We start from the raw sequence: 27,226 nt of genomic DNA on the forward strand, positions 1-27,226 counted from the left end.
GGAGGAAGTGAAGTGGAGAGGAAGGAAGGAAGGAAGGAAAGAAGAAAAAGGATGGAAGGAAAAGAAAGGAAGGGGGAGAAAGGAAGGAAGGGAAAGAAAGGAGAAGAGAGGCGAGGAAAGGAAAGGAGACAGGCAATTCATAGCTTTAAAACCTATGTAAAAATGTAGTATTTGTATTTTGTATTTGTATTTATTTGTCTTGTATGCCGCCCACTCCCGAAGGACTCCAGGCGGCTCACAATAGACAAGGGAAGGGGGAAGACTAGACAGAGACAACACTTTAAAAACAAAACCGCAACATTCACAATTTCCGCGGGGCTGGATGTTTCACAGGCCCCCCGGCCTGCTGGAGCAGCCAGAACTTAGTGGCTTTGCGGAAAGCCGGGAGGGTCATAAGGGTCCGGATCTCGACAGGGAGATCATTCCAGAGGGCTGGAGCTGCAACAGAGAAGGCTCTCCCCCGGGGGGTCGCCAGCCGACATTGGCTGGCGGATGGAATCCGGAGGAGACCTAACCTGTGAGATCTAATCGGTCTATGGGAGGTAATCGGCAGGAGGCGGTCTCTCAGGTACCCAGGTCCGATGCCATGTAGGGCTTTATAGAGATTGAGCAAACATTCCTTAAAATCTGAACCAATTTGATAATTGCTGGTGCATCCAAATAAATGATTAAAATCGAATCCTGGTTTCAAACTTCAAATAGTTAGAGATATTGAAATTGCTAACAACAGAAACAACATTGTATACTGCCGCAGAAGCGGTACTAATGCAATATATTTTCTCTTGCTTTCTCCCGCTTCACTCTAGGGAAAAATAAACATCCTACGTTTATCCCGAGGGAGTTGAAATTACAGTGACCTCAGCAACTCCTCTGAACTCCAAATCTGTTACCAGTTAGTTTGTATGGGGTGTTTTCGACCAAAGTATTTTGCACATATTTCATCCATTCTAAATACCAAATAAGACAGAATAAATGACAAAAGCCCAGAAAACCGCAAAAGATTCCATGACCCGAACAGAGATTTGACAAAGTTATGTTTACTTGGCTTATATTTCAGTGTTTCATATATGTACACATGTCCCCAACTGTGTGAATTTTACATTATTTTATATGAATTTTAAATACAATTTTATATCATTGCAATGGGCCTATTTCAGTGTTTTTTTTTCTCAATCTTGGCAACATTTATAAGGTATGTGGACTTCAACTCCCAGAATTCCCCAGCTGGCATGAATTCTGGGAGTTGGTCTACCCATCTTAAAGTTTGAAAAACCCAGTCAATAAGCGAAGTCAGGTGAACTGAAATGCCAGCTTATAATATGGTCCTAGGAGTATCTATCCAAAAACATAAGATGAATTCAGAAAAGCTTGCTTGTTAAACCTGTACAGAATTAATGCTTTACTTATAAATCAAGGTTGGCTCAGCCTTCCATCCTTCCATGGTCGATAAAATGAAGACCCAAATGGTTGAGGGGCAATATGCTGACTCTGTAAACCGCTTAAAGAGGGCTGTAAAGCACTGTAAAGTGGTATATAAGTCTAAGACTGAAATGCTATTGCTATTTACATATATAAATATTAAATTTAAAGGAACTCAAAGTTCATTTGGGCAAGTAAACAAAGGTGCTGAAATACCAACATGCTCATTTCAGATTGAAACACTGAGCAGGTTAGGAATCTCACTTTTTTTAGGGAAGATCTGAAAAAAGTTAGTCTCAGTTGCCTAGAAGAGAATAACATCCATTCCAGCTGCTGTGCTGTAGCACCAATTTTGTAAAACTGAGAATTCCTTCAAGGGAAATGATTTTCCACCAGAGAAATATTTTTGGGAGAAATTTCCTAACTTGGGGCACTGGAAAAACAACTTCCCCAACCCAGATGTGTGTGTGTGTGTTTTACAGATGTGTTCAGTATAGTTGTAGTCTTCAATTTATAATCATGGAGCCTTGCCTGTCAAAAGCATGATCTTCGTAAAATGGGACCTACGGTACCCAATTCTACAAACTTTGTTTTCTGGTAGTTGTTAAAGCAAGCACTGCGGTCGTTAAGGGGAACCAATGGTTTGCTATAGGTGCAGTTTTGCTGAAAATCAGAAGTAACTTCCGGTTTTCAGCAAAACCTTTGTAAAACGCAGCCGTATACCCACAGGGCACTCCAAGGAGCTGTAAATGTGGCCTGGTGGGTGAGCACCCAAGGTTCAGTCACGTGACTGTGAGGGGGAGACCCCCCCTTCCATCTGTTGGAACTTTTGAGTCTGGGTCATAAGTATCCCTGTGATAGGTCCACTCTAAAGTCAAATGTTGATAAGTCAAGGACTACCTATACAACTCCAGGATGTTCTCTAAACCCAATAGAGCCGTGATGGAGAACCTGTGGCAGGCACGTGTGCCAGAGCTGGCACGCAGAGCCCTCTCTGTGGGCGTGGGCGCTGTCGCCAGCTGGACTTTGTGGGCACTGGAGCACCGGAAAACGGCTTGAAAATGCTCCCCAAAACAGACCATTTTCCAGGACGTTTTTTGGGGCATTGTTGGCCTGAAAAATGGCACCAAAAAACAGGCATGCGTGCGCCAGCAGTTGGTCTTCGGGTCTCTGGCGCACACATTTGTATGCACATGCACACACGTTCCTGATTGGGCACTCGGTGGCGAAAAGGTTTGCCATCACTGCAATAGGGAATCGTTACCCCGTCTGAAACATTTCAAGTTTCAGATTCATGAAATACAAGATTTTCCCCTCACATTTCAGACCACGAGCATTGATGCTAGGAGATAAAAACAAGATGAAGAGGCCATCTTTGTTGCAGTTATATACAATAACTCTAAGTTTGAAAAACCATATCCACTTTTCCGGTTTTTCTTCTGGAATCAAGATATTCAATAAAGCCATTTTAAAAAACATCAAATCACGACGTTCACCATCCATCTTCTTAGCATGCTGTTCTTCCAACTATATAGTCTGAAATCAACTTTAAGAAGAGGGTCTAAAATGAATTTTAAAAGGCTGAGGTCCTCATTTAACTTCTCACCAGTAGGGAATATGGTCACCAAAATCCTTGCAACTTAGCTTCAAATATGTGAGAATTTGAAAATCACCACTAGTCAACAATCCTATCTCTGGGGAAACAGATCTATATAGATGGAGCAGAATCTTTGCCAACAACTGGTTTAACAAGTTGAAAAATATCTGTAGTTTTTACATTTATGAGATCTTTGTCATTTGTGCCCTGAGTCTGGAGGAAAGGGAGTGCACCTTGTCCTCATTTTAAGTATTAATTCAAAATGGCACTGCAGGGTAGGCTAGGCTAAGAGAAAGCAAGTTTTGAGAAGAAAGTGGAACTTATATTTCTAGCCAACACAAAGCAGAGTTTCCAGCACCACAAACCGAGATTCCCATGAAGACGTGTTTCAGTTCGTCATATTAATTTAACATAATTTAATATTCCATATATTGCCCGACACTGCATTGGGATGTATTGGGGAGAACTACACTGAAATCCACCCCTCCCAGCCACTGAAACTCTGGCCCATTTATTAACTCACCCGAACCTACTTCACAGGGTCGTTGTGGGTAAAAGTAGGAGGGAGCATACAACGTATGCTGCCTTGAGCTCCTGTATGAAAGGCAGGTTACATGGCTACTAAATAAATTCCCAGGGATGAGACTTATCACTAGCTCAACAACTCCACCCTGAGACACGTATCTATTCCTTTGAAATCTACATTCAGACACAAATACAGAGATTCCTTCCAGCTTACCCCAGTGAGAAATCCTCCAAGCTATTCCTCCATCTCCTCGGCCATGAAAACTTCAGTGTCAACAGGATTCAGGTTGCAAACAACAGGAAGTGCTTCCACAACGTGTCATTAAGCTTATGGAACTCCCTGCTGCAAGACTCAGTCATAGTGCAATAACTATGTGGCTTAGGAGAGATGTATCAATAGCCACAAAATACTTTGGTTTTGACAATCAAGGTTTCTAAATTCCAAATAACAGGTGACTGGAGACAGAGAAAAAGACAAGGGACTCCTTGGCACCAATTACAGCTCTATAAAACCACCCTGTTTAAACCCCAAAACACACAATAAGGACAAATGGACAAACATTACAGACTTATTGGTTTTATGGAAGCCTATTTTAACATCTAATGGTTGGCTTTATTTATGCAATTATTACTGGCTCATCCCCGACCAGCAAGTTGTGAGGAATAATTAATACGAGAAACAACAGAGCTAATTGCTCAAGAACAGATTAAAACCTGCCAGACAGGTCCTGCATTTTTTTCTAGGCAAAGGAGAGAGAAAAAAAACAAGTAAGATGGTAAGTTGCTTTTCATTTGTGATGAGCATCATTTTCCGGGAAAGGAGAAAGATTTTAATCCAGCACATGACATAACTGCAGTATCATGTGGACTAGCAACTTACGAAATGGTTTTGAAAGGCAGAAGAATGTCACCTGATTTTAAGGACTCTTTGGGGCGCCAACAAAAGCAGTGGAAACTATCACATTTTAAAAAAATGCATGGAAGGCATCGCCACTGAACTACAATCAAGAAAAAACTTCAGTTAAACCCAATTTTCTGCCATGGAGAAACTCGCAAAATGGTCTCATCTAACCAATATGTTCCCTCTCCCTATCTTGCTGGCCTTCATATGTGTTGGAACTTAGTTCCTCATTGTGGTCAAGGGTTATGAAGGATGGCAGATAAAACACAGACAAATTGTTTTGGATAACAGCCTGGCTTATCCCAACAGATCCTTGACTATGAAATCTACCGCATGTAAAGTTAATCAGCACGGAACTATTGTAAAAAACTAATATGATCACACACACACCCCATCTATATAATAATTCTTCCCTCCTTTCACCTTGAGTTAGAACTGAAGAACCTTCTTGGATGAAAAGCAAAATGTTTTCAAAGAGAAAAACAACAACAAGAAAGTCCAGTTGCCTTTTGAAAAAGCACCCATGGGACAACCATGACCTGGATAATTGAGAATTTCCATAGACGTTTCACATTAAGAACTACAATTTGCCATCTCTGCACTTCTGAGACTATAGTTGTAAATTTTTAAACAAAGGGACCAATTTCACTAACTCGCCTTGTATTGTACGAATTAGCACTTTGTATACTCTCACTGGCTCAGTTACATTTTTCCTTGTTATTTAATATGATCCTATTTTTTTCCCCCAGCTTCAGCTTTAACTAAGATCATGGCCTCCGGCCCTCGCAATTCCTGGCAAATCGATGGGGACAGAGATGGAGGTAGTGACATATTTTGTTTTCCTGGGCTCCAAGATCACCGCAGATGGGGACTGCAGCCAAGAAATTAAAAGACGCTTGCTCCTGGGGAGGAAAGCTAGGGCAAAAACTAAAAAAAGGTTTTTAAAAAATACTAAAAAGCAGAGACAACACCCTGACAACAAAAGTGTGTGTAGTCAAGGCTATGGTTTTCCCAGTTGCAATGGATGGCTGTAAAGGTTGCACCATAAGAAAGGCTGAGCACCAAAGAATGGAGGCCTTTGAACTCTGGTGCTGGAGAAGACTCCTGCCAGGCCCTTGGACTGCAAGGCAATCCAACCGGTCAGTCCTAGAGATCAACCCTGATTGCTCTTTAGGAGGCCAGATCCTGAAGAGGAAACTCAAATACTTTGGCCACCGAATGAGAAGGAAGGACTCACTGGAGAAGAGCCTAATGGTGGGAAAGATTGAGGGCAAAAGAAGAAGAGAATGAGGTGGCTGGATGGAGTCACTGAAGCAATCGGCCTGAGCTTAAATAGACCCCAAAGGATGGCAGAGGACAGGAAGGCCTGTAGGAACGTTGTCCATGGGGTCGCAATGGATCGGACACAATTTCTAACAACAACAATTATTTTTTTAATTCTATATGCATACTTATGTATTACACGAAGCGCACAATGGGTTAAGAGCTAAATCCAGATGCCGATTGACTGTGAAGTAAATCCTCATGAATCCAAGCCTCTTCGAGTCTTAAGTAAAAAGTTGCACAAATCTATAAACTAGGGTGCACTAGCTAACATTAAATCCCCACAGGAAGTGGGGTCATGCCAGAGGCCACACGGCAGCAAAATAATCTGAAGGGCTGCAAATTCAGCATTGAAAAGTCTCATGGAAATCAAAATCTGTAATACCAATAGTGTTAGGTAGTTCTCGACTTACAACCACTTGTTTAGCGAATGCTCAAAGTTACAGCAGTACTGAAAAAAGTGACTTATAACCGTTTTTCACTCTTACAGCCATTGCGGCCTCCCCATGGTCGCTTGAATAAAATTCAGATGCCAACACCTGGCTCGTATTTATGACGATTGTAGTGTCCAGGGGCCATGGGATCCCCTTTTACGACCTTCGGACGAGCAAAGTTAATGGGGATGGCTGATTCACTTAACAACTGTGTTACTAACTTAACAACTACAGTGGTTCCCTCAACAACGGTGGCAAGAAAAGCCGCAAAATAAGGCAAAACTCACTTAACATCCGTCTTGCTTAGCAACAGAAATTTTGGACTCGATTGTGGTTGCAAGTCGAAGGCTACAAGTATTAAAACTGCTGCAGCCTCAAACACCCCCGCGTTTCTTGTTGTACACTGTAGGACAGCCATGTTAGAGGATGGGACAAAAGCTAGAAGTGTAATACCATTACAGGAAGTTAAAAACCCACCCCTCTCCTAGAAAAATGAAATATCCTGGGAAATATTGAAAGGGCAGAATATTATATTTCCCTGGATCAGAAATGGAGAAACATGTTTTTAGGCAGGAAACAGGCTCACTCTTAACAGCCCCCACCTTTGTCAATGGGCCATTTTAAAAAAAGCCTGGGCCAGTCTATTCTACATAACAAAGATACCCCCTTCAACTCCAGGATGATGGGATTAAGGCATGATCGTATTAGCCCTTTACACATCTCACCACAGGACACCTGGGAAGAAGCAAGGCTCAACCAAACGTGGGCTCAAGGCAGCCTAAAGAGTTGCCCCTGCATGGCCCCATGGGAGTCTGACAACCAATCAGAATACAAGTTCAAAACCAGAGAGAGCATAAAACCAGGAACTTTCAGCATCTCGGTCTCTTTTCTTCTTCAACCAACATCTGGAAGCATGTGATCCCCCTTTTCTGTTCAGGAGTTCAAGCCACGTGATCCTGTCCACCATTAAAACCATCTTTCCAAGCAGCCTCCATGTCTCCAGTGTCATTTTTCCCCACTTGGAGCTGAACCCAGAAGGACATTTCTTCCAACACCATTTTATCCAACTGGCACCTTGTATTAAAAATATTGGCTTTCATGACCTACGTCTGAAGAAGGGAGCTCATAACAGAGGATGCCTTTGAATACAAACTTGGAAGTTAGAAAAGGTGCTTATCTGGCTGATTTTTGGGGGGTGGGGAGGGGGGCAAAACAACTAAGAATCTCTTCAAATCCTCTTCAAACATGGGGAAACTGAGCTTTGCAGCTACAGCTACACCAACTAATTTGTCCACCCCAAGCAGCCACACCACAATACTGGCGTTTGTTTGTCTTAACAATCAATGTATGGAGGGAGAAAAGGCCAGGCTCTCACGCCAAAGAAAAGAGAAAGGAAGGAACATCAGTACGATTAAAAAAAAAAAAAAGCTTCTGGAGAGGGGGGAAGGAAGCAGAGGGGAAACAACAGGGACTGGCCATAAATAACAACCCACACACTTTTGTTGTTTCGATTTTAACCTGATAACCCAAAGGAGGGAAAAGTTAAAATAATGCATGCCTACTGCCAGCCTCGAAGGTCTTTTCCCCCTTCTCTGCCTGTCTCCAAAATGCATAGAAAGATGGTTAAAGATGGTTTCAACTTAAGAAAATCAACCTTACCCCTCTCACCACCCTGAAATGATCTGAAAGTTTAAAACTGAAAGTGGGGGGGAGGAAAACAGGACCAGTTTTCACAGTTCGCAAAATCTAAGCAGCTGCTAATGCCATTTGCAACCTCCACCCAAGCTCTGCATTAATTATGTTCTTATAGCATTTCTCCCCCCCTCTCTCTCTGCCCCCCCCTTTCAATACACTCACCTGGGCTCAGGAATTATCCAATTTAGGCCCCACCCCTTCAGTTCCCCAGAGTGCCTCCAGTGCCCACAGGAAATCAATGCTATTGGCCTTCCCAGCTGTTACTCAAAGGCTGAAAGTCACAGCCTCCCATTCCTTCTGCCACCTACGCCTATTAAAGGGACAGGAACGGGCAGAGAAAAAAAGTCGGAAATTTTAGGGGAAAGTTCATTATTTTATCAGAATCCTACCTTGGTCAGATCAAAGCATGAGAAGAAGTGGTGGTGGTGGTGGTGGGGGAAATTTGCTAAAGCATTTGCTACTTTTAAGCTCCGGGTTCAATGTTTTGTTTCCATCTTTGATTTGAGTATTACTAAGCTGGGATGTGTAATATAGCCTTTTTTCGTTTCTGATCTAAATGCATTTTTGTTTTATTTACAAGGGTGTCTATCGTCATCACTTCAAAAGCCACTATGATTATGTTCCCCGGGCAGAAGAAACACTGAACTATTGTAAAATCAGTCAGAGCCACTCAACTTACAATTTTAAGAGTTTTAGGAAATGCAAAGGAGAAAGGACAACGAAGGGCAGGGATGGATTTATTTACTTTTTAGGTTCGAGGTTCGAGGTTCATTTTATTTATATGCCGCCCTATTCCCAGCGGGACTCAGGGCGGCACACAAACCCAAGAGGGGAAGGGAAATACAAAAACTACAACAAAAAAAATACAGGGCATTTAAAACAACCAACAGCCACACAATTTGAGAGGGGAAGGGAACTCATCGACCCCAGGCCTGCCGACATAGCCAGGTTTTAACGGCTTTTTGGAAGGCCTGGAGAGAGGTGAGGGTCCGAATCTCTGCGGGGAGCTCGTTCCAAAGGGCCGGAGCTGCCACAGATGCAGCTTTAGGTCTTCTGAAAACTACATGAACTGTAGGAATGTATAACTTATTTATTAAATTTATATAGCCACCCATCTCACATGGAGGCTAAAACATACGGAGAAATAGTTGCAGGATTTGGGTATGACTAATGAAAAGAAGGATTAAGGGTGACATGATAGCAGTGTTCCAAAATCTCAGGGGTTGCCTCAAAGAAGAGGGGGACAACCTATTCTCCAAACCACCTGAAGGCAGGATAAGAAGCAATGGGTGGAAACTAATCTAACTTAGAACTAAGGAGAAATTTCCTAACAGAACAATTAACCAATGGAACAGCTTGCCTTCGGGAGTTGTGGGTACTCCATTACTGGAGGCTTTTAAGAAGAGACTGGACAGTCACTTGTCTGCAATGGTATAAGGTTTCCTGCTTGAGCAGGGGATTGGACTAGAAGACCTCCAAGGTCCCTTCCAACAATATTCTGTTATTAATAGTGAAATGTGGCTCTGAGAAGCTCACAGTGATTAAAAATGAGAGAGTACAATACAAATATAAATAAAAAACATCATATAGCTCTATTAAAACCATTATTAAACACAAAACATAAGCAGAGTTAGCAGGCAAATAAAAGACAATGGACCCATTTAATATAATAGAACATCATGTCTGACTACTATTACCAGACCTCAAGCATCATGGCACAGCCATGTTTTCAGGCCCTTCTTAAAGCCCAAAAGGATAGGAACCAATCTAAGTTCTGGGTGAATGATGTTCTAAAGGAGGGGTGCCACAGCAGACCACCGTTTCTTCTTGGGCTTCATCAAATGATATTCCTTACTAGGCAATATCCCTAACATACCTCTCCTGCTGGATCTGATAGAATGGTCCTATCCTCCTACCTTACAGGGCTGCTGTGAAGGCATCATCATGAATTCTAGCCAAATCTGGACAAATAGGGAAGGCAGAAAGACTCCATGTTGGAAAAAGAAAAGAGAAGGTAGAGAAACCAGTCTTTTCTGGATGAAAGAAATTATATCCTAAACCAAAGATGCCTTTAATAATTAACTTTCAAAACAATGGGGAAAATCTCATATACAGTGGGGAAAAAAATAATAAATCACATAATTCCACATTAGACTCTAAATATCTCCAGCAACCCAATCTTTATTTTAAATTGCTACCAATGACTCACAATGGAGTCTTCCCAGAGATATCTTACTTTCAAGGATAACTACTTGGAGAGAGGGGAGATTGTTTTCATGCCTTTAGGGAATTATACTTGACAAGATTAACTTGTTCTGCTCTTGAAAAGAAATATTTTAGCACCTAGCCAGTCTTCCAGATACACACTCAGGATTAGTCAGCACAATGTTAAGCATTAACTGTTAACAGTTATTATTGTCCAACTGTCCAACTCTATGCCTATTCTCACTGTGTAAATTTAGAAATACATACATGAATTTGTTGGCCCAAAACAAGCATTTGGAAATGATCAAATACTATCAAATAGTAACTTTACTCTCATGTGGGAAGAGAAATGTCACAAAACTGTAAATGATTACTGCCGTAATAGAAAAGGGGGACTCTGAATTTCACTATATTTATTTATTGTAAGCATGTTTATAACTTCAATATTTCTAGGATATACTTCAGTGATATTCCTAGGAAAGGATTGCAAAAATAATAAAAGTTGAAATGAAAGCACATATAGACACCAACCCTCTCACCCCCACCCAATCTCCCTTAAAACTAGGATTTTTAATAGTGGCATAATAAAACCAGTGAAATAAACATTGCATTTGAAAAACTCAGGAAAATAAACAGTCTTCTCACTGGAAAGGCAATGAATTAGTCACCAAGCAAATGTGTTTAGGGAGAACATTCCAGAACTAGGCATCATCAGTAAGAAGGCTCTTTTTAAAGGAGATAGTGAGAGGAGGGTTTGTTGAAGGTAATAAATAATGACGGGGTAGCTGGATTTACACATCTGTGTGCGTGACACATCTGTCACAATGCAGTTTGATTGTACATATGGCTTAGCGTCCTGTTATCCAAACCTGAGGATCACAAACTAAGGCCAGCAAGGATAATGTTGCAGGATCCGATCTGGATCCAGAGGTTTTGTTTCCTGAGCTTTCAGAGATGAAGCCCACCTTCAGGGAACTTCTCTCTAGCTAGCAATTAGGCTCCAGGAGGAGTCCAAAAGCTGGGAAGACAAAAGCTCTCTGGCCCCGGGTTACTAACCCAGATCAGATCCTGCCAACCTGATGTTATCTACTTTGGGTAATGAAACATATGCAAGAAAGGACCCTTATTTCAAACATTCTCCTTTATTGGTTCACCAAACCACAGCCGACTATATCTAATGCACGACTCCTGTTGCAAGATTTGATAGAAGATTCCTGATAGAAAAAAAATCTACTGGACATCCTTACACGCACACCTACCAGATCTTCAACAGATACTTTTTTATTATTTGGAAAACAAGCCTTGGTTTGAGTAAACACAGTCAGGCCCGCTGCAGCTCCAACTGCTGGTGGAACACAATTGCAAGGATCTGCAGGAGAGACACAGCCATCTTGCTGCCAGAGGAGCAAGCCTACTTTCTGTACATGCCCAGAAACCCTGCAAACAAAAGCAGCTATGTTTACTGCATACAAAGCATGCCCTGTGCATATTTCTAATTCTACGCGTCCTGTCCTGCTATCTGGTAAGAGAAAAAGACCCTTTGCTGAATTCCGGGGAAAAAACACCCTTGCGGCTTGCCTTGCCCTCTGCAGCGAAACTATAGCGTGCTTGCATGCCACCTTGCTGCACCCCCCCCTCCCCACGAGTCTTCCAAGAAGCCCTGCACAGGCCGAGCTCCCCTCTTTTCTGCCTGGCTTCACGAGAAATGCATTCTGCGTCCTGTATATTCCCAAATCATGGGCGTCCGTAATTTATTGCACAGGATTTATTGCTCTGCACATGCGTAACAAGCTCATGCTCGATGGACGGGGGGTGGGGAGATCGCGAGGAAGAAAAACCCCGAGACCAAGTTGTGCCTACCTTGCTGTCTACGCAGAAATGCACTCTGCCCATTCCCAGAGGCACGCTTCTCCCGCTGCCACTCTTTTAAAGGGCCCCTCCCGGCCTTTCAATCTCTCTCCGTTCAAGAATTCAGGCAGCTGTGTGGGTGTTTGGGGGGGGGCGGGTCCCCGCTGGCAACGTTTCGCCCAATGAAAAGAGAGGAAGGGCGGGGCCGGCGGGGCAGGGGGCGGGGCCGAACTGGCTCCTTCGTTCCCCCGCCCTCACTCGGTGAGGAACGATGGAGCCAATTGGGCCCCGCCTGCGCCCCGCCCTCCCTCGCTCCGTACGGCACGCAAGACGCCAGCGAGGTCGCGCGTCACGTGATCCCCAGCCCAACCCGGAAGTGAGCTTGCTGCTCTGGGTCTATGGCCGGAGTTAACAGTCGGTGGTGGGCTTGAGAGAGGGGAAACTTTTTTTTCCGGTCTCTCCCTCCTCGCTCGCTCCGGCTCCCGTCCGCGGATCCCCTTTAAGTGTCCGACAATGTGATCCGTTGGCTGGTTCCACTCCTCCAGGTAGGGACAATAGGCGTGGTCGCACCTGCTCCCGGGCAGAGGATAACTGCGCGTAGGGGGGGGGGAGAGGAGGGATCTGGCGGGAAAAGGGGCGGAGCCGCTTGAAGCCACTTCGCTTCTAACTCAGGAGAGCAGCTACTACCCCCTATCTGGTAATACTTGGATAATAAAGTAAACTACAATTCCCATCATCTTGGTGCAAATTGAAAATTGCAAATGTTGGTGCAAATTGCAAATGTTGGTGCAAATTGCAGATCTTGATTCAAATTGCAAATTTTGCTACAAAAAGTGCAAATTGGATTATACTTCCTACTCTCTGCACAAGCGCTGGCTGGGGATTGTACCTATTGGTGGAGCTGTACTACACCTGGGAGGTCTGGTTCCCATGGTTCAAGGGCAGCGTTTCTCAACCTTACAAGTTAAGTGGGCTTCAACTCCACCCCCGCTGGGGAATTCTAGGAGTTGGAAGCCTGCCCATCATCGAGTTGGCTGAAGTTGAGAAACGCTGCCCTTAAAGAGTTTGGGATAGGGTCAGAATCGTTTATTGCAAGAAGGGAGATTTTGAATTGAATATTGCAAAGATTCCTGAAGTGTAAGAATAAAAAACCAGAGTTGCTGGGAGTTGGATGGCGTATAATAAATGTAATGAATTATGGTTGGTCGAACAGACAGCTAGATGTTCAGACTGAATTTGGCGTATTGTTCTGTCGAGTTTTTCGGACGTGGTGGCTCAATGGCTAAGACACTAAGCTTGTCAATGAGAAAAGTCAGCGGTTTGAATCCCTAGTGCCACATAACGGAGTGAGCTCCCATTACTTGTCCCAGCTTCTGCCAACCTAGCAATTCAAAAGCATGTAAAAGTGCAAGTAGAAAAAATAAGAACCACCTTTGGTGGGAAGATAACAGCGTTCCGTGCACCTTCGGCGTTTAGTCATGATGGCCACATGACCACAGAGACGTCTTCGGACAGTGCTGGCTCTTCGGCTCTGAAACGGAGATGAGTACTGCCCCCTAGAGTCGGGAACAACTAGCACATATATGTGAGGGGAACCTTTACCTTTATGTTCCTCACTGGTATTTCCTTTGAGGATGCCTATACTGAGGGATGGTCTTAAAAAGGACAGCTTGTGGAGACTGAAAATATTTCAAAGATCTGATGTTCTAACTGGTTGTGGAAAATGAATGAACCCCACCCAGTGGGACATTTTGTAAACCTGGTAAAGCAAATGATCCCTATTCTAGGAACATAACCCCATACCAGAAAAATCCAGGTGTAGAAAGGATCAACTGTGCAGGGCACAGAGCAGAGGAGCAGAGGAAGATGCTTCATGCGAAATCAAGTTTATGTAGCTGGCATCTAGACCAGGTTAAAGTGTCTTATTCGCCACAGGAACAAAATCTCATGGGTGTGGTGGACCAGTTTGGACAGCAGCATTTGCTTTTCTCACCCTTGAAGGCAAGAGATGAGGGACAAGAATGCACACTTTTCCCACTGACATTTTCCCTGCAAGGTTCTACATCAATACATTTATTTATGGCATGGGAAAAAATGTGAGTTCTTGAAGAGTTGGTGATTAAGTCAGAATCTGGGAAAAGGCTTGTCAGCTCTGCCATCTTCGCTAAGCTTGCTGGCATCCTGCCATAAACAAAGCGAGGGGGCAGGGGAAGCTAAGGAAGTTGTACAGGGTGATGTGAAGAGGGGTGTAAGGGGGGAGGGGAGACATTGACAGGAACCAGAGGTGCCAAGTGGCCAGATTCCACCACCTTAAGGATGCCTGACCTGGGAAAGAATGTGAAGCCTCTCCTGAAACCTCCCCCTACCATCAAAGCTATTCTCAAAACATCAAGCCGGGATGCCATTGGACACTGACGGATCAGTCAAGTGGGAAGGCCACAAGTAAGGGGAAAACTCTGTATCTTTGTGGAGGAATACTCAGACCTTGCCTTGCTTTTGCTGCCCCTCAGTAAAAGAACCTATCACTTCAGCCAAATGGAGTCGTGGGTCTTTCTTTCCTAGGGATCTAGTTGGGGCAGGCCTGACAAGCTTTTTCTGCTTCGGCTTTTGAAGCAATGTAATGGACATAGGTGGCTCAGTGGCTAAGACGCTGAGCTTGTCGATCAGAAAGGTTGGCAGTTCGGCATTTCAAATCCCTAGTGCCGCATAACAGAGTGAGCTCCCATTACTTGTCCCACCTTCTGCCAACCTAGCAGTTCAAAAGCATGTAAAAAATGCAAGTAGAAAAAATAAGGACCACCTTTGGTGGGAAGGTAACAGCGTTCCATCTGCCTTCGGCATTTAGTCATGCCGGCTACATGACCACGGAGACGTCTTCGGACAGCGTTGGCTATTTGGCTTTGAAACGGAGATGAGCACCGCTACCTAGAGTCGGGAACGACCAGCAAATATGTGCGCCCATATAATTTATGTTCCCCACTGGTATTATTTCCTTTGAGGGTGCTTTTCTTCTTTCTTATAGATAATAGAAAGCTTTTCCCCCTCAAATCATATGAGGTTGTATACCGCTCTAAGCCCAGAGGAAGTTTTCTTACTCATCGTGTATCTTTCTTCCCTCTCTTATGTTTGGCAGATTTCAGTGTCTGTCTAAGATGGAACCTACTGCCTCGGGCGTCTTCTGCAACCGTGTGCTCAGCATGGTGAACTCAGAAGATGTAAACGCCATCATCTTGGCTCAGAAGAACATGTGAGTGCTATACTTGTTTTCCACAGCGTTGTATTACTTTGATCTTAGTAAACTTTCCTGTCTGTCATTAATCTCTCTCTCTCTCTCTCGTTTTGCCAGCTGATAATTTACTTCTTTCATCCCTTATTCTTTTCTCTTGATGTTTTCATCTAGCAGAAAAAGAGGGTAGGACATACTGGTCTATCTTTTCCTTCATTTTCTATCCTGCCAGTTGTCATACCACTAGGTGCTCACTGAAAAGCTTATTGAAAACAAACCCACGTGCCAATATCATCTATAAGCAACTCAGTCCATAGGTCCCACAAGGAAGGGGAACCATTTGTAGGGTGAGTTCAGTGTGGAAACTGCTTGGGGCTGCTTGCCACACTCCATGAAACCACAGCATGATGCAAATACTGTAAGAATGCCATCCAATGGAGAAGGCAGGAAGGGCAAAAAAGCAGGAAGTGAGCTGGCAAAAGCAATCTCCTTGGCACTTTCCCATTGGACAAAACTGTTGGGAAGCATTGCAAAACACTTGAGGAATGGGTTGCTGGCATTCTCCAAATAAAGGTAGTCCTTGAACTTACAACCATTTGTTTAGCGACTACTCAAAGTCACAGCAGCACCGTTTTTTCACACAACCGTTGCAGCAAACCCAGGTGATCGAAATTTGGATGCCTGGCAACTGACTCATATTTATGACGGTTGCAGTTGTCAGGCCTCCAGTGATTCCTTTAAAAATCTTTGGCCTGCCACACTCACATTAAGGTGGGGGGTGGGGGTGGGATAGCAAGGGGTAGAATGTGTTGATTTCAAAATAAAAAATTCCTTTCTAGAAGCTCAAGGTTATCTTTTGTCTCCGCACCTCTGCACCTGATCGGAAGCAGCTGGGCGTAGCTGCTAGCATGGAAAAAGAAGATTGGACCATGTGATGGATTGTGGGTGTGGGGACAAGATCATGAACTTTTAACTGGGTGGTATTCTGATGTAATTTCCAGAATTGGGATTCCACAGCAATGTGCTAAGATGTCTGCTTTATTAAATTGGAACTCTAAGGATCGTTTTGCCTTGGACTCTGATTTAATTCTACATGATACTTGGAACGCTGACAGCAGTGTCCCGAGGTCATGCGATCCCCCTTTTCGCCCTTCTGACACGCAGAGTCAATGGGGGAAGCCAGATTCACTTAAGAACCATGTTAGTCACTTAAAAAGTACAGTGATTCACTTAACGACCGTGGCAAGGAAGGTCGTAAAATGGGATGAAACTCACCGAACTGTCTCAGCAACAGATACATTGGGCTCAATTATGGTCATAAGTCAAGGACTATCTGTCATATGCCTGTTCATGCAAAACCCAGGGAACAGTTCGGAAGCTTTCTGAAGTATTGCGGCCCTGGGAAGGAGGCTTGTGCAGCCAGCAGCTGCCTTGCATATGTAGGTCAAGCCAGATGTGTCTCATCAGCAACAGGAGAAAATGAGGGTCGCTTAAGCACAGCAGGGCTTATAAGAGCCTAGGACAGTGATGACGAACCTTTTTGTCATTGGAAGAAAACCTGGAATGTCTGTGCATGTGCTGGAGCACCAGAAACCAGAAGACCAGCTGGCTAGCCCACGCGTGCCTGTTTTTTGTCCATTTTGGGGGTTGTTTTCAGGCGGTTTCCAGGCTGTTTTTTGGGCCATTTTCTGGGCTTTTTTCCAAGCCTTTTTTTGGCTCAAAAAACATGATTATATGAATATATATGAATGTACCATGTTTAATGTATACATTGTTGATAGATTATGGGAATGCTGTGGATATATCTGTATTTCAGCAATTTGTATGTATGGGATACTAGGTAAAATATTAGTTAAGTGTGGACGGGAGGGAGGGAGGGGGGGAGAGGGAGAGAGAGAGATTTTATGGAGGCCAGAAGATTGTGAAGGCTGCCTTTCTGAGGCCATCATAATTTTGAACGATTTTTAAACCATCACTCATAAATTGAAAGCTATTTGTATCCCATTTGTTCACCCAGAGAAATGTACTGGGTTTTGGCTCAAAAAAACAGCTTGAAAACAGCCCAGAAAATGGCCACATGCACGCTGGAAACCAGAAGAGCAGCTGATGACTGTGCGTGCCCACAGAGAGGGCTCTGCTTCCCACAGGCTCACCATCACGGGCCTAGGGTGATAGGGGTAACTGGGGCTTTGCACAGTGGTGCTGCAATGTGAGGTTTGAGGTGCATTTCTCGGGGGCAGCTCTGGGGCTAAAGTAGAGAGTGATGGCAGCGGCAGCTGGCTGACACTGCTGATGGCTCTGGGTCTCTATTTCAGCCTCAGCTCTTACATTGCCTCTGAGTGCCACTATGCCAGGTGGCCAAAAGGGCAAACGTTGGTGGGGGAGAGATCAGAGAATGAGGGAAGTTGTGGCGCCCCTGCAGTCATAAGTGTCCTCGGACTGCAAAATGCCCAAATGTTGATCATGTGACCTTGGAGGGGTTGCAACGGCCATAACGTAGGCCATGGCTCCTAAGTCAATTGAACGTTGTTGGAACTGGTTCCACCACAAAACCACGCTCGACTAAACCGCATCGCTGACGTCATCAACAGGGCGACAACAGTGCGGAGACAGAAGCACGCTGTAAACCCTAAACCTAAAATTAACCCCTAAACCTAAACCTAACCCCCCTAAACCTAATCCTAAACCTAACCCTTAACCTAACCCTAAACCTAACCCTTAACCTAACCCTAACCTAATCCTAACCCTTAACCTAACTCTAAACCTAACCCTAAACCTAACCCTAAACCTAACCCTAACCCTTAACCTAACCCTAACCCTAAAGCTAACCCTAAACCTAACCCTTACCTTAAGTTGAATCGGCTTGCTTTCAAAGCACTATTTAAAGCGCCCTTCTTTCTCCGCGCTGGCTGTTGTCGCCCTGTTGATGATGTCAGCGATGCGGTTTAATCGGGTGCGGCTTAGTCGAGCGCGGTTTTGACGGGTCACGGTTGGAACTTCAAATGGTCATTGAACAAATAGTTGCAAATTACCTGTAGTGTTTTTGTTTGAAGATCCTCGTCATGATCACAGAACTACTCGTGCCATTCTCATTCAAGCCCTTTTCTTTCTGTTCAGGCTTGACCGATTTGAGAAAACCAACGAGATGTTGCTCAACTTTAACAACCTATCTGGGGTCCGAATGCAACAGATGAACGAGCGCTTCCTTCACCACACCCGGACATTGGTGGAGATGAAGAAAGATTTGGATAGTATTTTTCGGAGGATCAGGTACGTATACCGCCTCTTCAGTCATCCAGCCCTTCTCTTGCCCCAGGAGCTCCTCTTGTCCCTCTGAAATTCCCATCAAGAATTTCTGGGTTCTCTTCAGAACACGCGATCTTGGGAAAGTCCGTATAGATTGAAGGGAGTTGCAACATAACTTTTTTGGGGCAGGGGGAGATGGCTTTGGAGATTCTTAGACATCAAGTCATAGTTGTCTCACAAAAGTGCTTTTTCCAAAAGGCAACTGGACTGTTTTTTTCCTCTTGAGGATGAAGAAGATGTTTTGCTTCTTATCTGAGAAGCTTCATTGGTTTTGGCAGGATGGTGGGGGTGATGGAAGGATTAATTCTGACCGGATGGGGTGGTGGTGGAAGGATCATATTTCTTTGCAGTCCTCTGGTTGTTGGCGCTTTCCCTCAGAGCTCCCTGAGAATTCTTGAGGCGATTGGGGTTTTTATCTGTGCCCTAAACGCCTCAAGAACTCTCAGGGAGAGTACTAATGACCAGAGGACTGCAAAGAAATATGATCCTTCCACCCCGCCCCCCTCCCACCCAGTCAGAACTAATCCTTCCATACCTTCACTATCTTGCCAGAACTAATGAAGCAGCAGCAGCTGTTGCTGCTTCTTCTTTTCTTCTTTTTCTTTTTCTTTTTCTTTTTCTTCTTCTTCTTCTTCTTCTTCTTCTTCTTCCTCTCCTCCTCCTCCTCCTCCTCTTCCTCCTCCTCCTCCTCCTTTTCAGACAGACTTCTGAAAAAAGTTCACATATTGCTTTCTTTTCCTTGCACTTTGGTCACTCCTGTTTCCTCCCCCCTCCCTTTGAAACAACTGTAATGTCTTTTCTTTTTCTTGCAGAACTCTGAAAGGAAAGCTAGCAAAACAGTATCCAGAAGCATTTAGCAGTAAGTAGACTTAACCTCAATACAAAGTTTTTCCAATGATGCTGTTAAATAATGAACAATACTGTATACCTTAATGCTATTTAACAGTATTTGGGACAGCATGAAGTGGTCCTTGCTTAACTCTAAATGGGGTTTATTTAGTTTTGACTTACTCTGATGGAGACACTGCTTATTATGGCTTAATGTGTGAACCAATCCACAATGCCCTGATTAACAGAAATTTTTGAGAAAAAGCCAGGCTACAAGAAAGGAGTTCAGTACTGTGTAAGATAAGTAAAGGTTTCTTGCAGTTGATTATTATTATATATGAATGTACCGTGTTTAATGCATACATTGTTGATAGATTATGGGAATACTGTGGATATATCTTTATTTCAGCAAAGTATTTGTATGTATGAGATACTAAGTAAAATATTAGTTAAGTGTGGACTGGAGGGAGGGAGGGAGTGGGAGATATATAGATATAGATATATATATAGAGAGAGAGAGAAAGAGAGAGATTTTATGGAAGCCAGAAGATTGTGAAGGCTGCCTTTCTGAGCCCATCATAATTTTGAACGATTTTTAAACCATCACTCATAAATGGAAAGCTATTTATATCCCATTTGTTCACCCAGAAAAATGTACCATTTTTTTTTATTACCAGTCAAGGATGCTGTTCTTTTCCAAGCCTTTTAAATTTTGGGGCTTTTTGTTTCAGTGCTGCAGTTAATATTTTCTGTTTTTTATGAACATTAAATATAAAAGTACCATTTCTATGTGGTAGACTGCTTTACTTTCATTTTCTTAATCACTTTTAACAGCTGTTCTGTTCAATAAACCAGGACATATGTCAAATGGGGACTGAGATTTAAGGGCCAAAAAGCAGTTTACTGTATTTTTCGGAGTATAGAGGCACCGGAGTATAGGACGCACCAAGATTTTGAAGAGGCAAATTTAAAAAAAGTTTTTGCATTCTGCAAACCTCCCAAAAACGGCCTGTGTTTTGCAAAAGCGGGCCCATTTTTTGTCAAAAAAAGGGCATGAATAGCCTTTAGAAGACTTGTAGAGTGCTCCTGGGTGCCGGGGGGAGGATGAGCAAAACAAGGCCCATTTGTCGGTCATTTCTGCCCTCCCCATCCCCCAGCAGCGCACTGGAAGCCTCCTAAAGGCTTTGCATGGCTATTTTGCAAAGGGTTTCAGGAGGCCAAAAATGCTGTATTCAGTGTATAAGATGCACCCAAATTTTCACCCTCTTTTTTGAGGGAAAAAGGTCCATCTTATACTCCGAAAAATACGGTAGTTCCGCTGTCAGGTCTGTACTAAAGGCTGAACAAACTCAGTGCATCCGATGCCTATTCGCGCCTTCCTGATAATTCCGTAACAAATGTTCCTTCTCCCCTTTTCCAGATGTACACGAATCCCCCATTCTGGAAGATGATGACTTTGATCCTGTCCCAAAAAGTACCGCCACGACCATTGCTACCTCAGAGCAGACCACCGAGTCCTGTGACACCAGTCCAGACATCATCTCCCCTGCCACCAGCCACGACTTTGAAGACCTGTCCCAGGGCCCGTACGACTCCGTGGCTATGAATGGGCAGAGCATAACAGATGAGGACAATGAGACAGACTAGTCTCTATGGACACTGTCATAGGAGCAGAGGTGGACTTTCTTCCCACTCACCGCCCACCTGCTAACAGACCTGCAAACTTCTTTTTTTAAAAACAAAACCAACAATCTATGTTATCTGTATTGTTCTGGCTAAGTGTTTCTGTCTGGGAAGAGAGGGCTAAGCATGGGTGATGGGCCTTTTGCATGAAGCACCATCATCCACAGGGTGCTGATCGGTGTCTGATGCCAAATAAACTTAACCTTGCGTTCTAGGCCACAGTGTTTCTCAACCTCAACAACCTTTTTAAGAGGTGTGAACTTTTAACTCCCAGAATTTCTCCAGCCGGCATGCCCGGCTGGGGAAATTCTGGGACTTAAAAGAGTCCACGCATCTTTAAAAAAAAATGTCAAGGTTGAGAAACACCAGTTTAGGCAGTGCACAGTTGTCAAGGCAGCAAATCAGGAGTGGCAGCAGAGAAGTGGTTGCCTCTTTGCGAGCTTCAGCCCAAACTACTTCCTTCTCTTGGACAGACTGATTAGTTACGGGAGGCTTCCTCTCAGTAAAGACCTTGCATCCCAGCTCTTATAGACAACAGTAGATTGAGCTGAACATCTTGCAGTTCCTGACCCCATTAATTATGCAACAGACGAGAATCTAAAATCTTTTGGCGTCCATAGGAAATGCTATGCTAATAGCCAGCTACAGTTTACTCAAAAGCAGGCAAGGATGCCTTCAGGAACACAAGCTCCTGTGTTTTCCCCTCTCTTTGTTAGGCATAAGACCCCATTGCTGAGTCTTCCCATTGGCCTCTCTATGCAGAATACAGATGATTAGAATCAAAATCTGCTTGGTGGGGTGGGGGCATGGGGTTTAAAGCAAGCTACAATCTCTGTTCACTTCAAAGGGACTGGCATGGGTGAGATTTCCAGGGGATTGTGCCTCTTAGTAATTGCTGCTACCACCGTCCTCTCCAGCTATTACTCATCTTTGGTTGTAGAGCTGATAAGTCAACAGTGGTCGAAGTGTTCGGTATTCCCCATTCCCAAAACTCTCAAAGCTGACTTTGTACAACCTCCATCATCTGATGATGCACCTTATAAAAAAGATGAGGGCCATATGCTGCATTGCACTTGCCTTGTGCTATTTTTCTTACGTTTGTCAGCCACACTCACTGTTACATGTCATATCTAATATTTCAATAATTTTCCTGTGTGTTTAAACATCTCACCCCCCCACCCCCCTTACCACACTTTCAGTTGCTATAATGCTAATGAATGTTTTTGTTTGATTTTTGATAGTTCCCTGCGCTGGAACTTAGCAAAACTAGATGTGTTGCTTGGAGGATGGGGTGAACTGGCCTCTTTCCTCTAATGTAATCTTGTGAAATGTGTTCTAATTCAAAGGAAAAAAAATATTTTTGTACTGCTGTAAGTTTACAGAGGTTAATAAGATAATAACCAATAAACAAATTACCCAAGAGCTCACTTGCTTGAAAGTAAGTGGAGTTGTAGTTTTTGATGTTTTTAAAACTACCCAATAAACAAAATCTTCTGATAGCAAGTTATAAAAGGGCTGGGGGAAGGGTCAACTTTTAGTTTAACTAGCCAGTGAAGCAAAATGAATTTGCTGCTTTTAAAAGCAGACTGAAGGAACTAATGACACCAATGTTATTAACCAGATTGGTGCATATTGCTGACAGAGACTGCGGCCCATGCCTCTCTAAATTTGCCATGTAATCATCTTATTTGTATCAGATAAGATAGTTGGCTGGTTTAGATGCCCACCTTAATTCCAACTCAGTCTGGAAGATAAAGCCTTTCATTCATCCCGAGGATATGTTACATTAAGAAGTACTATGTCTGTAAGAGACATATATAATTTAATTCTACACTGTAATAATTGCGGCAGTACCCTTGCTATGATCAACAAAAGTGATGTTTTTATATTCCCTTCTGCCATTTTATTTATATTATTGAGTGTGAATGCCTAGGTTGTGCTATTTAGTACCATTTAATACTTGATTGTTGCATGTATTTTAGGAAACCTACACTTCAAACAAAAAGTTACAAACAAATGTGAAATATTTTGATTCGGATTTACAGACATCCTAATTTTTCAGTTTTCAGGATGCCTACCACTGAAAAATAGTTTTTGAATTTGTAGATCTGACAGCCACACAATGTATTTGCCAGAGCCTCAACTTTGGACGCTATAAGATGAGTGGACTTCAACTCCCAGCTTTCCTCAGCCAGCATGGCTGATTGTGGAATGTTGGGAGTTGAAGTCCACTCATCTTTTATAAAGTTGCCAATGTTGCAAAATAGTGTATTATATCATAGCTAGCAGTGTTCTGATTCTCTACCGAATGCACATCAATACAGCAGAAAAGTAAAATATTGTGCTGTATGAGGTCCCGTCTTTCCAGAATTTATTAACACCCAATATTCGTTATTGTTATTGCAATAGTCTTTCCCAGTCTGACAGGAAAGCTTATTCTCAGCTACTTAGATCTACAATTCTCGAGGGCGGAAGTTTGGTGTAGTATTTTCACCTCTATGATCAACAACTTGCCTCCTCGAGACCGCGATTTCCTTCTGCGCTTGCGCACGATTGAGGAGGCGGGTGTGTGTCGGGGCGGTCCGGCGTGTCGGCCAAGATGGCGGTCGCCGGCGGGGGTCTAGGGGGCCCCGTGGAAGTGGCAGTGGTGGCGGCGGCGGGTGAGACCTCTTTGGGACCCGGGAGCGGCGGCTCCTCCTCGAACTCCTCGAGTAGCGGTTGCTGCTCGGTGTGGGAAGTGGGCTCAGGGGCATCGGTAGCCGGATACCGCGGGGGTTGCTGCGCTCCTCGTGGGCTGACGCTGCTAAGCGGGGAGCATCTTCTCGGGGCGCAGCTGGGCAAGGCCTGCGTGGGAGCCTGGGAGCTCCAGAGGAAGGTAAGGCGGAGGATGAGGAGTGACTTTCGGTAGGCAGATATTATTCCGGGAAGTATTTGACTTCCCTAGCGCTCGTTATACTTTTCTATACTATCGTATACTATAGTCGTGTGTAGGTATTAATATGCATTATGTTGAGTAGAAGAAGAAAAACAGAGTTGGAAGGGGCCTTGGAGGTCTTCTAGTCCAACCCCCTGCCTAGGCAGGAAATCCTACACGACCTCAGACAAATAGTTATCCAACATCTTCTTAAAGACAAAGAGGCAATTTGTTCCACTGATTAATTGTTCTAACTGTCAGGAAATTTCTCCTCAGTTCTAAGTTGCTTCTTTGCTTGATTAGTTTCCACCCATTGCTTCGGAGAATAGTTTGACGCCCTCTTCTTTGTGGCAGCCCCTGAGATATTGAAAACTGCTATCATGTCTCTCCTAGCCCTTCTTTTCATTAAACTAGACATACCCAGTTCCTGCAACCGATCCTCATATGTTTTGGCCTCCAGTCCCCTAATCATCTTTGTTGCTCTTCTCTGTATACTTTCTAGAGTCTTCACATCTTTTTTTGCATCCGGGCGACCAAAAGTGGATGCAGTATTCCAAGTGTGGCCTTACCAAGGCATTATAAAGTGGTATTAACACTTCATGGGATCTTGATAGATCTTGAAAGAGGGCAAGTCAGTCGGCAACCTAAAAGATTGATAATAAAAATAGTAGATGCACAAATATATATGATATAAATACACATGTATGCGTGCATGCATAACTACAGGTAGTCCTTGACTTACAACAGTTCATTTAGAGACTGTTGAAGGTTACAAGGGCACTGAAAAATGTGACTTATAGCCGTTTTTCCCAGTTATGATCTTTGCAGCATCTCCATGGTCATGTGATCAAAATTCAGATACTTGGCAACTGGTTCATACTTATGACCATTGCTGTTTCCCAAGGTCATGTGATCACCTTTGGCGATTTTCTGACAAGCAAAGTTTATGGGGAAGCCAGATTTACTTAACAACTGGGTTACTATCTCATTGACTACAGTGATTTACTTAACAACTGTGGTAAGAAAGGTCATAAAATGGGGCAAAACTTACTTAACAAATGTTTCACTTAACAACATAAATTTTGAGCTCAATTGTGGACGTAAGTCGAGTACCACCTGTATACATCCGCATGTATTTATATGCTTTATTTTTATTGTCTACCTTTTTCTCTGGAGTTCAAGATGACAGTCATTTCCCTGTATAATAGGAATAATAATATAATCCTGAAAGTTTTTTTCCCCAAAATATAACCTTGTCTAGTAGGCTGAATCAAAAGAGAGAGTCGGATCCAAAGTTTGTGAAAACTTTTGGAGGATGAGAGGAAATTTGAACCCGAGGGCCTGAGATATAAGTCTTCCACAGTAACCTTTTTAAGAGTTGCTGTATGGTTCCTTCACTGAAGATGCTAAAGCTCCATGTGTAGAAATACCCCATTAAAATATCTCTCTTTGGGAAATTGTTCTAATGTTCCCGGAGTACTCTCCACAGAGATCTTTATTCTGAAGACAAATTCAAGAACAAAAATCTTGTTAGAAAAGTTTAATTATATACTCCATGTGGGAGTTTCTCCCCTTGTGCAAGTATTTTCAGAAAGAATCACTAGCATAAAGTTTTTTCAGTAGGAACCTCTTTTCCTAGCACCTCTCTGATTCAAATTTCTTCGTAGGGTGGCCCATATAAGAAGGCTCCAGTAATAATTCCCTTCCTCATTTGCCCCCAAGCTATTCCCATTTCTGATGTGAAAAAGTTCCTCAAGATTCAGAGCCTCATATACAGTTGCAAGAAAAAGTATGTGAACCCCTTGGGATTACGTGGAGTTTTGCATGAATTGGTCATAAAATGTGCTCTGAACTTCCTCCAAATCACAACAATAGACAAACACAGTCTGCTGAAAATAATACTACACAAACATTAGATGTTGCCGTGGTTTAATTGCACATAACATGTAAACATTCACAGTGCAGGGAGGAAAAAGTTTGTGAGCCCCTAGCCTAATGACGTCTCCCAAGAGCTAATTGGAGCCAGGAGTGAGCCAACCTTGACTCCAATCAGTGTGATGATATTAAAATGTGTTGCTGACAGCTGTTCTGCCCTTTAAAACACACACTTGTTGTGGGTTTACTGGTTTCAAGAAGCACTGTCTGATGTGAACCATGCCTCGCAGAAAAGAGCTCTCAGAAGACCTACAATCAAGAATTGTTGACTTGCATGAAGCTGGAAAGGGTTACAAAAGTATCTCCAAAAGCCTTGATGTTCACGGTAGGACAGACTGTCTACAAATGGAGAAAGTTTAGCACTCTTGCTATTCTCCCTAGGTGTGGTCGTTCTGTAAAAATGACTGCAAGAGCACAGCGCAGAATGCTTCATGAGGTAAAGAAGACTTACAGAAATCTCTGGCACATGCTAACATTTTTGTTGACACATCTACAATAAGGAAAACATTAAACAAGAATGGAGTACATGGGAGGACACCACGGAGGAAGCCATTGCAGCACGTTTGAAGTTTGAAAAAAAGGCACAGCACACCAACATCAAAACCTCATCCCCACTGTAAAACATGGCGGAGGGAGCATCATGGTTTGTGGCTGCTTTGCTGCCTCAGGGCCTGGACGGATTGTTGTCATTGATGGGAAAATGAATTCCAGAGTTTATCAAGACATTTTGCAGGAAAACGTACGACCATCTGTCCGCCAACTGAAGCTCCGCAGAGGATGGATGATGCAACAGGACAATGACCCAAAGCATACAAATAAGTCAGCACCAACACAAAAATGGCTTCAACAGCACAGAATACGCCCTCTGGAGTGGCCCAGTCAGAGTCCTGACCTAAACCCGATTGAAATGCTGTGGCATGACCTTAAGAGAGCGATTCACACCAAAAATCCCAAGAATATTGCTACACTGAAACAGTTTTGTGAAGAGGAGTGGTCCAAAATTACTCCAGATCATTGTGCAGGTCTGATTTGCAACTACAAGAAACATTTGGTTGAGGTTATTGGTGGCAAAGGAGGGTCAACCAGTTATTAAGTCCAAGGGTTCACATACTTTTTCCTCCCTGCACTCTGAATGTTTATATGTTATGTGCAATTAAACCATGTCAACATCTAATGTTTGTGTAGTATTATTTTCAGCAGACTGTGTTTTTCTATTGTGACTTAGATGAAGTTCAGAGAACATTTTATGACCAATTCATGCAAAACTCCATGTAATCCCAAGGGGTTCACATACTTTTTCTTGCAACTGTGTGTGACACACACACACACACACACACACACACACACACACACACATATGAGCTGTGGCTCAGTGGCTAAGACGCTG

At 43.4% G+C, this 27,226-nt stretch overlaps 3 protein-coding genes across 6 annotated transcripts in view; 2 read left to right on the plus strand and 1 right to left on the minus strand.

Annotated features, from left to right (window-relative positions):
* Window positions 1-12,115, minus strand: part of FKBP8 (FKBP prolyl isomerase 8) — a 26,854-nt gene extending 14,739 nt beyond the window's left edge. Inside the window, exon 1 of one of the 2 annotated variants that reach the window (XM_087703111.1) lies at window positions 11,960-12,115. The gene's annotated coding sequence lies outside the window, so the exon portion shown is untranslated. Of the gene's footprint in view, window positions 1-8,056; window positions 8,076-11,959 lie in introns of those variants that run through there. The other variant, XM_087703121.1, reaches the window with a different exon arrangement.
* Window positions 11,474-22,432, plus strand: KXD1 (KxDL motif containing 1). Of its 3 annotated transcripts, none has more exons than XM_087703147.1 (5): window positions 11,474-11,621; window positions 15,081-15,194; window positions 18,291-18,443; window positions 19,292-19,338; window positions 20,728-22,432. In XM_087703147.1, exons 2-5 carry the CDS (start codon window positions 15,100-15,102, stop codon window positions 20,952-20,954), a joined length of 522 nt encoding a protein of 173 aa, XP_087559273.1. In that variant the 5' UTR covers window positions 11,474-11,621; window positions 15,081-15,099; the 3' UTR covers window positions 20,955-22,432. The 3 variants fall into 3 exon arrangements, with proteins under 3 accessions (XP_087559273.1, XP_087559266.1, XP_087559258.1); XM_087703140.1 differs by lacking the exon at window positions 11,474-11,621 and adding an exon at window positions 12,294-12,492; XM_087703132.1 differs by lacking the exon at window positions 11,474-11,621 and having other exon boundaries at window positions 15,070-15,194.
* Window positions 22,433-23,556: 1,124 nt separating this feature from the next.
* WDR18 (WD repeat domain 18) overlaps window positions 23,557-27,226 on the plus strand; it is a 75,092-nt gene continuing 71,422 nt past the window's right edge. Inside the window, exon 1 of the mRNA XM_087703156.1 lies at window positions 23,557-23,865. Within this exon, the coding sequence (XP_087559282.1) occupies window positions 23,590-23,865 (276 nt within the window). The 5' untranslated portion in view covers window positions 23,557-23,589. The remainder of the gene's footprint in view (window positions 23,866-27,226) is intronic.

The sequence above is a fragment of the Thamnophis sirtalis genome, unplaced genomic scaffold (genome assembly GCF_051295495.1).
Source record: "Thamnophis sirtalis isolate CommonGarterSnake01/CBP01778 unplaced genomic scaffold, rThaSir2_p1.2 scaffold_1, whole genome shotgun sequence".
NCBI lineage: Eukaryota > Metazoa > Chordata > Lepidosauria > Squamata > Natricidae > Thamnophis > Thamnophis sirtalis.

Bases quoted from the DNA above. Each gene is read 5' to 3' on its own strand.
- KXD1 (XM_087703132.1), top strand. From the start codon at position 15,070: ATGTTTGGCAGATTTCAGTGTCTGTCTAAGATGGAACCTACTGCCTCG. The intron at 15,195-18,290 runs GTGAGTGCTATA...CTTTCTGTTCAG, and splicing joins ATCTTGGCTCAGAAGAACAT to GCTTGACCGATTTGAGAAAA. The intron at 18,444-19,291 runs GTACGTATACCG...TTTTTCTTGCAG, and splicing joins AGTATTTTTCGGAGGATCAG to AACTCTGAAAGGAAAGCTAG.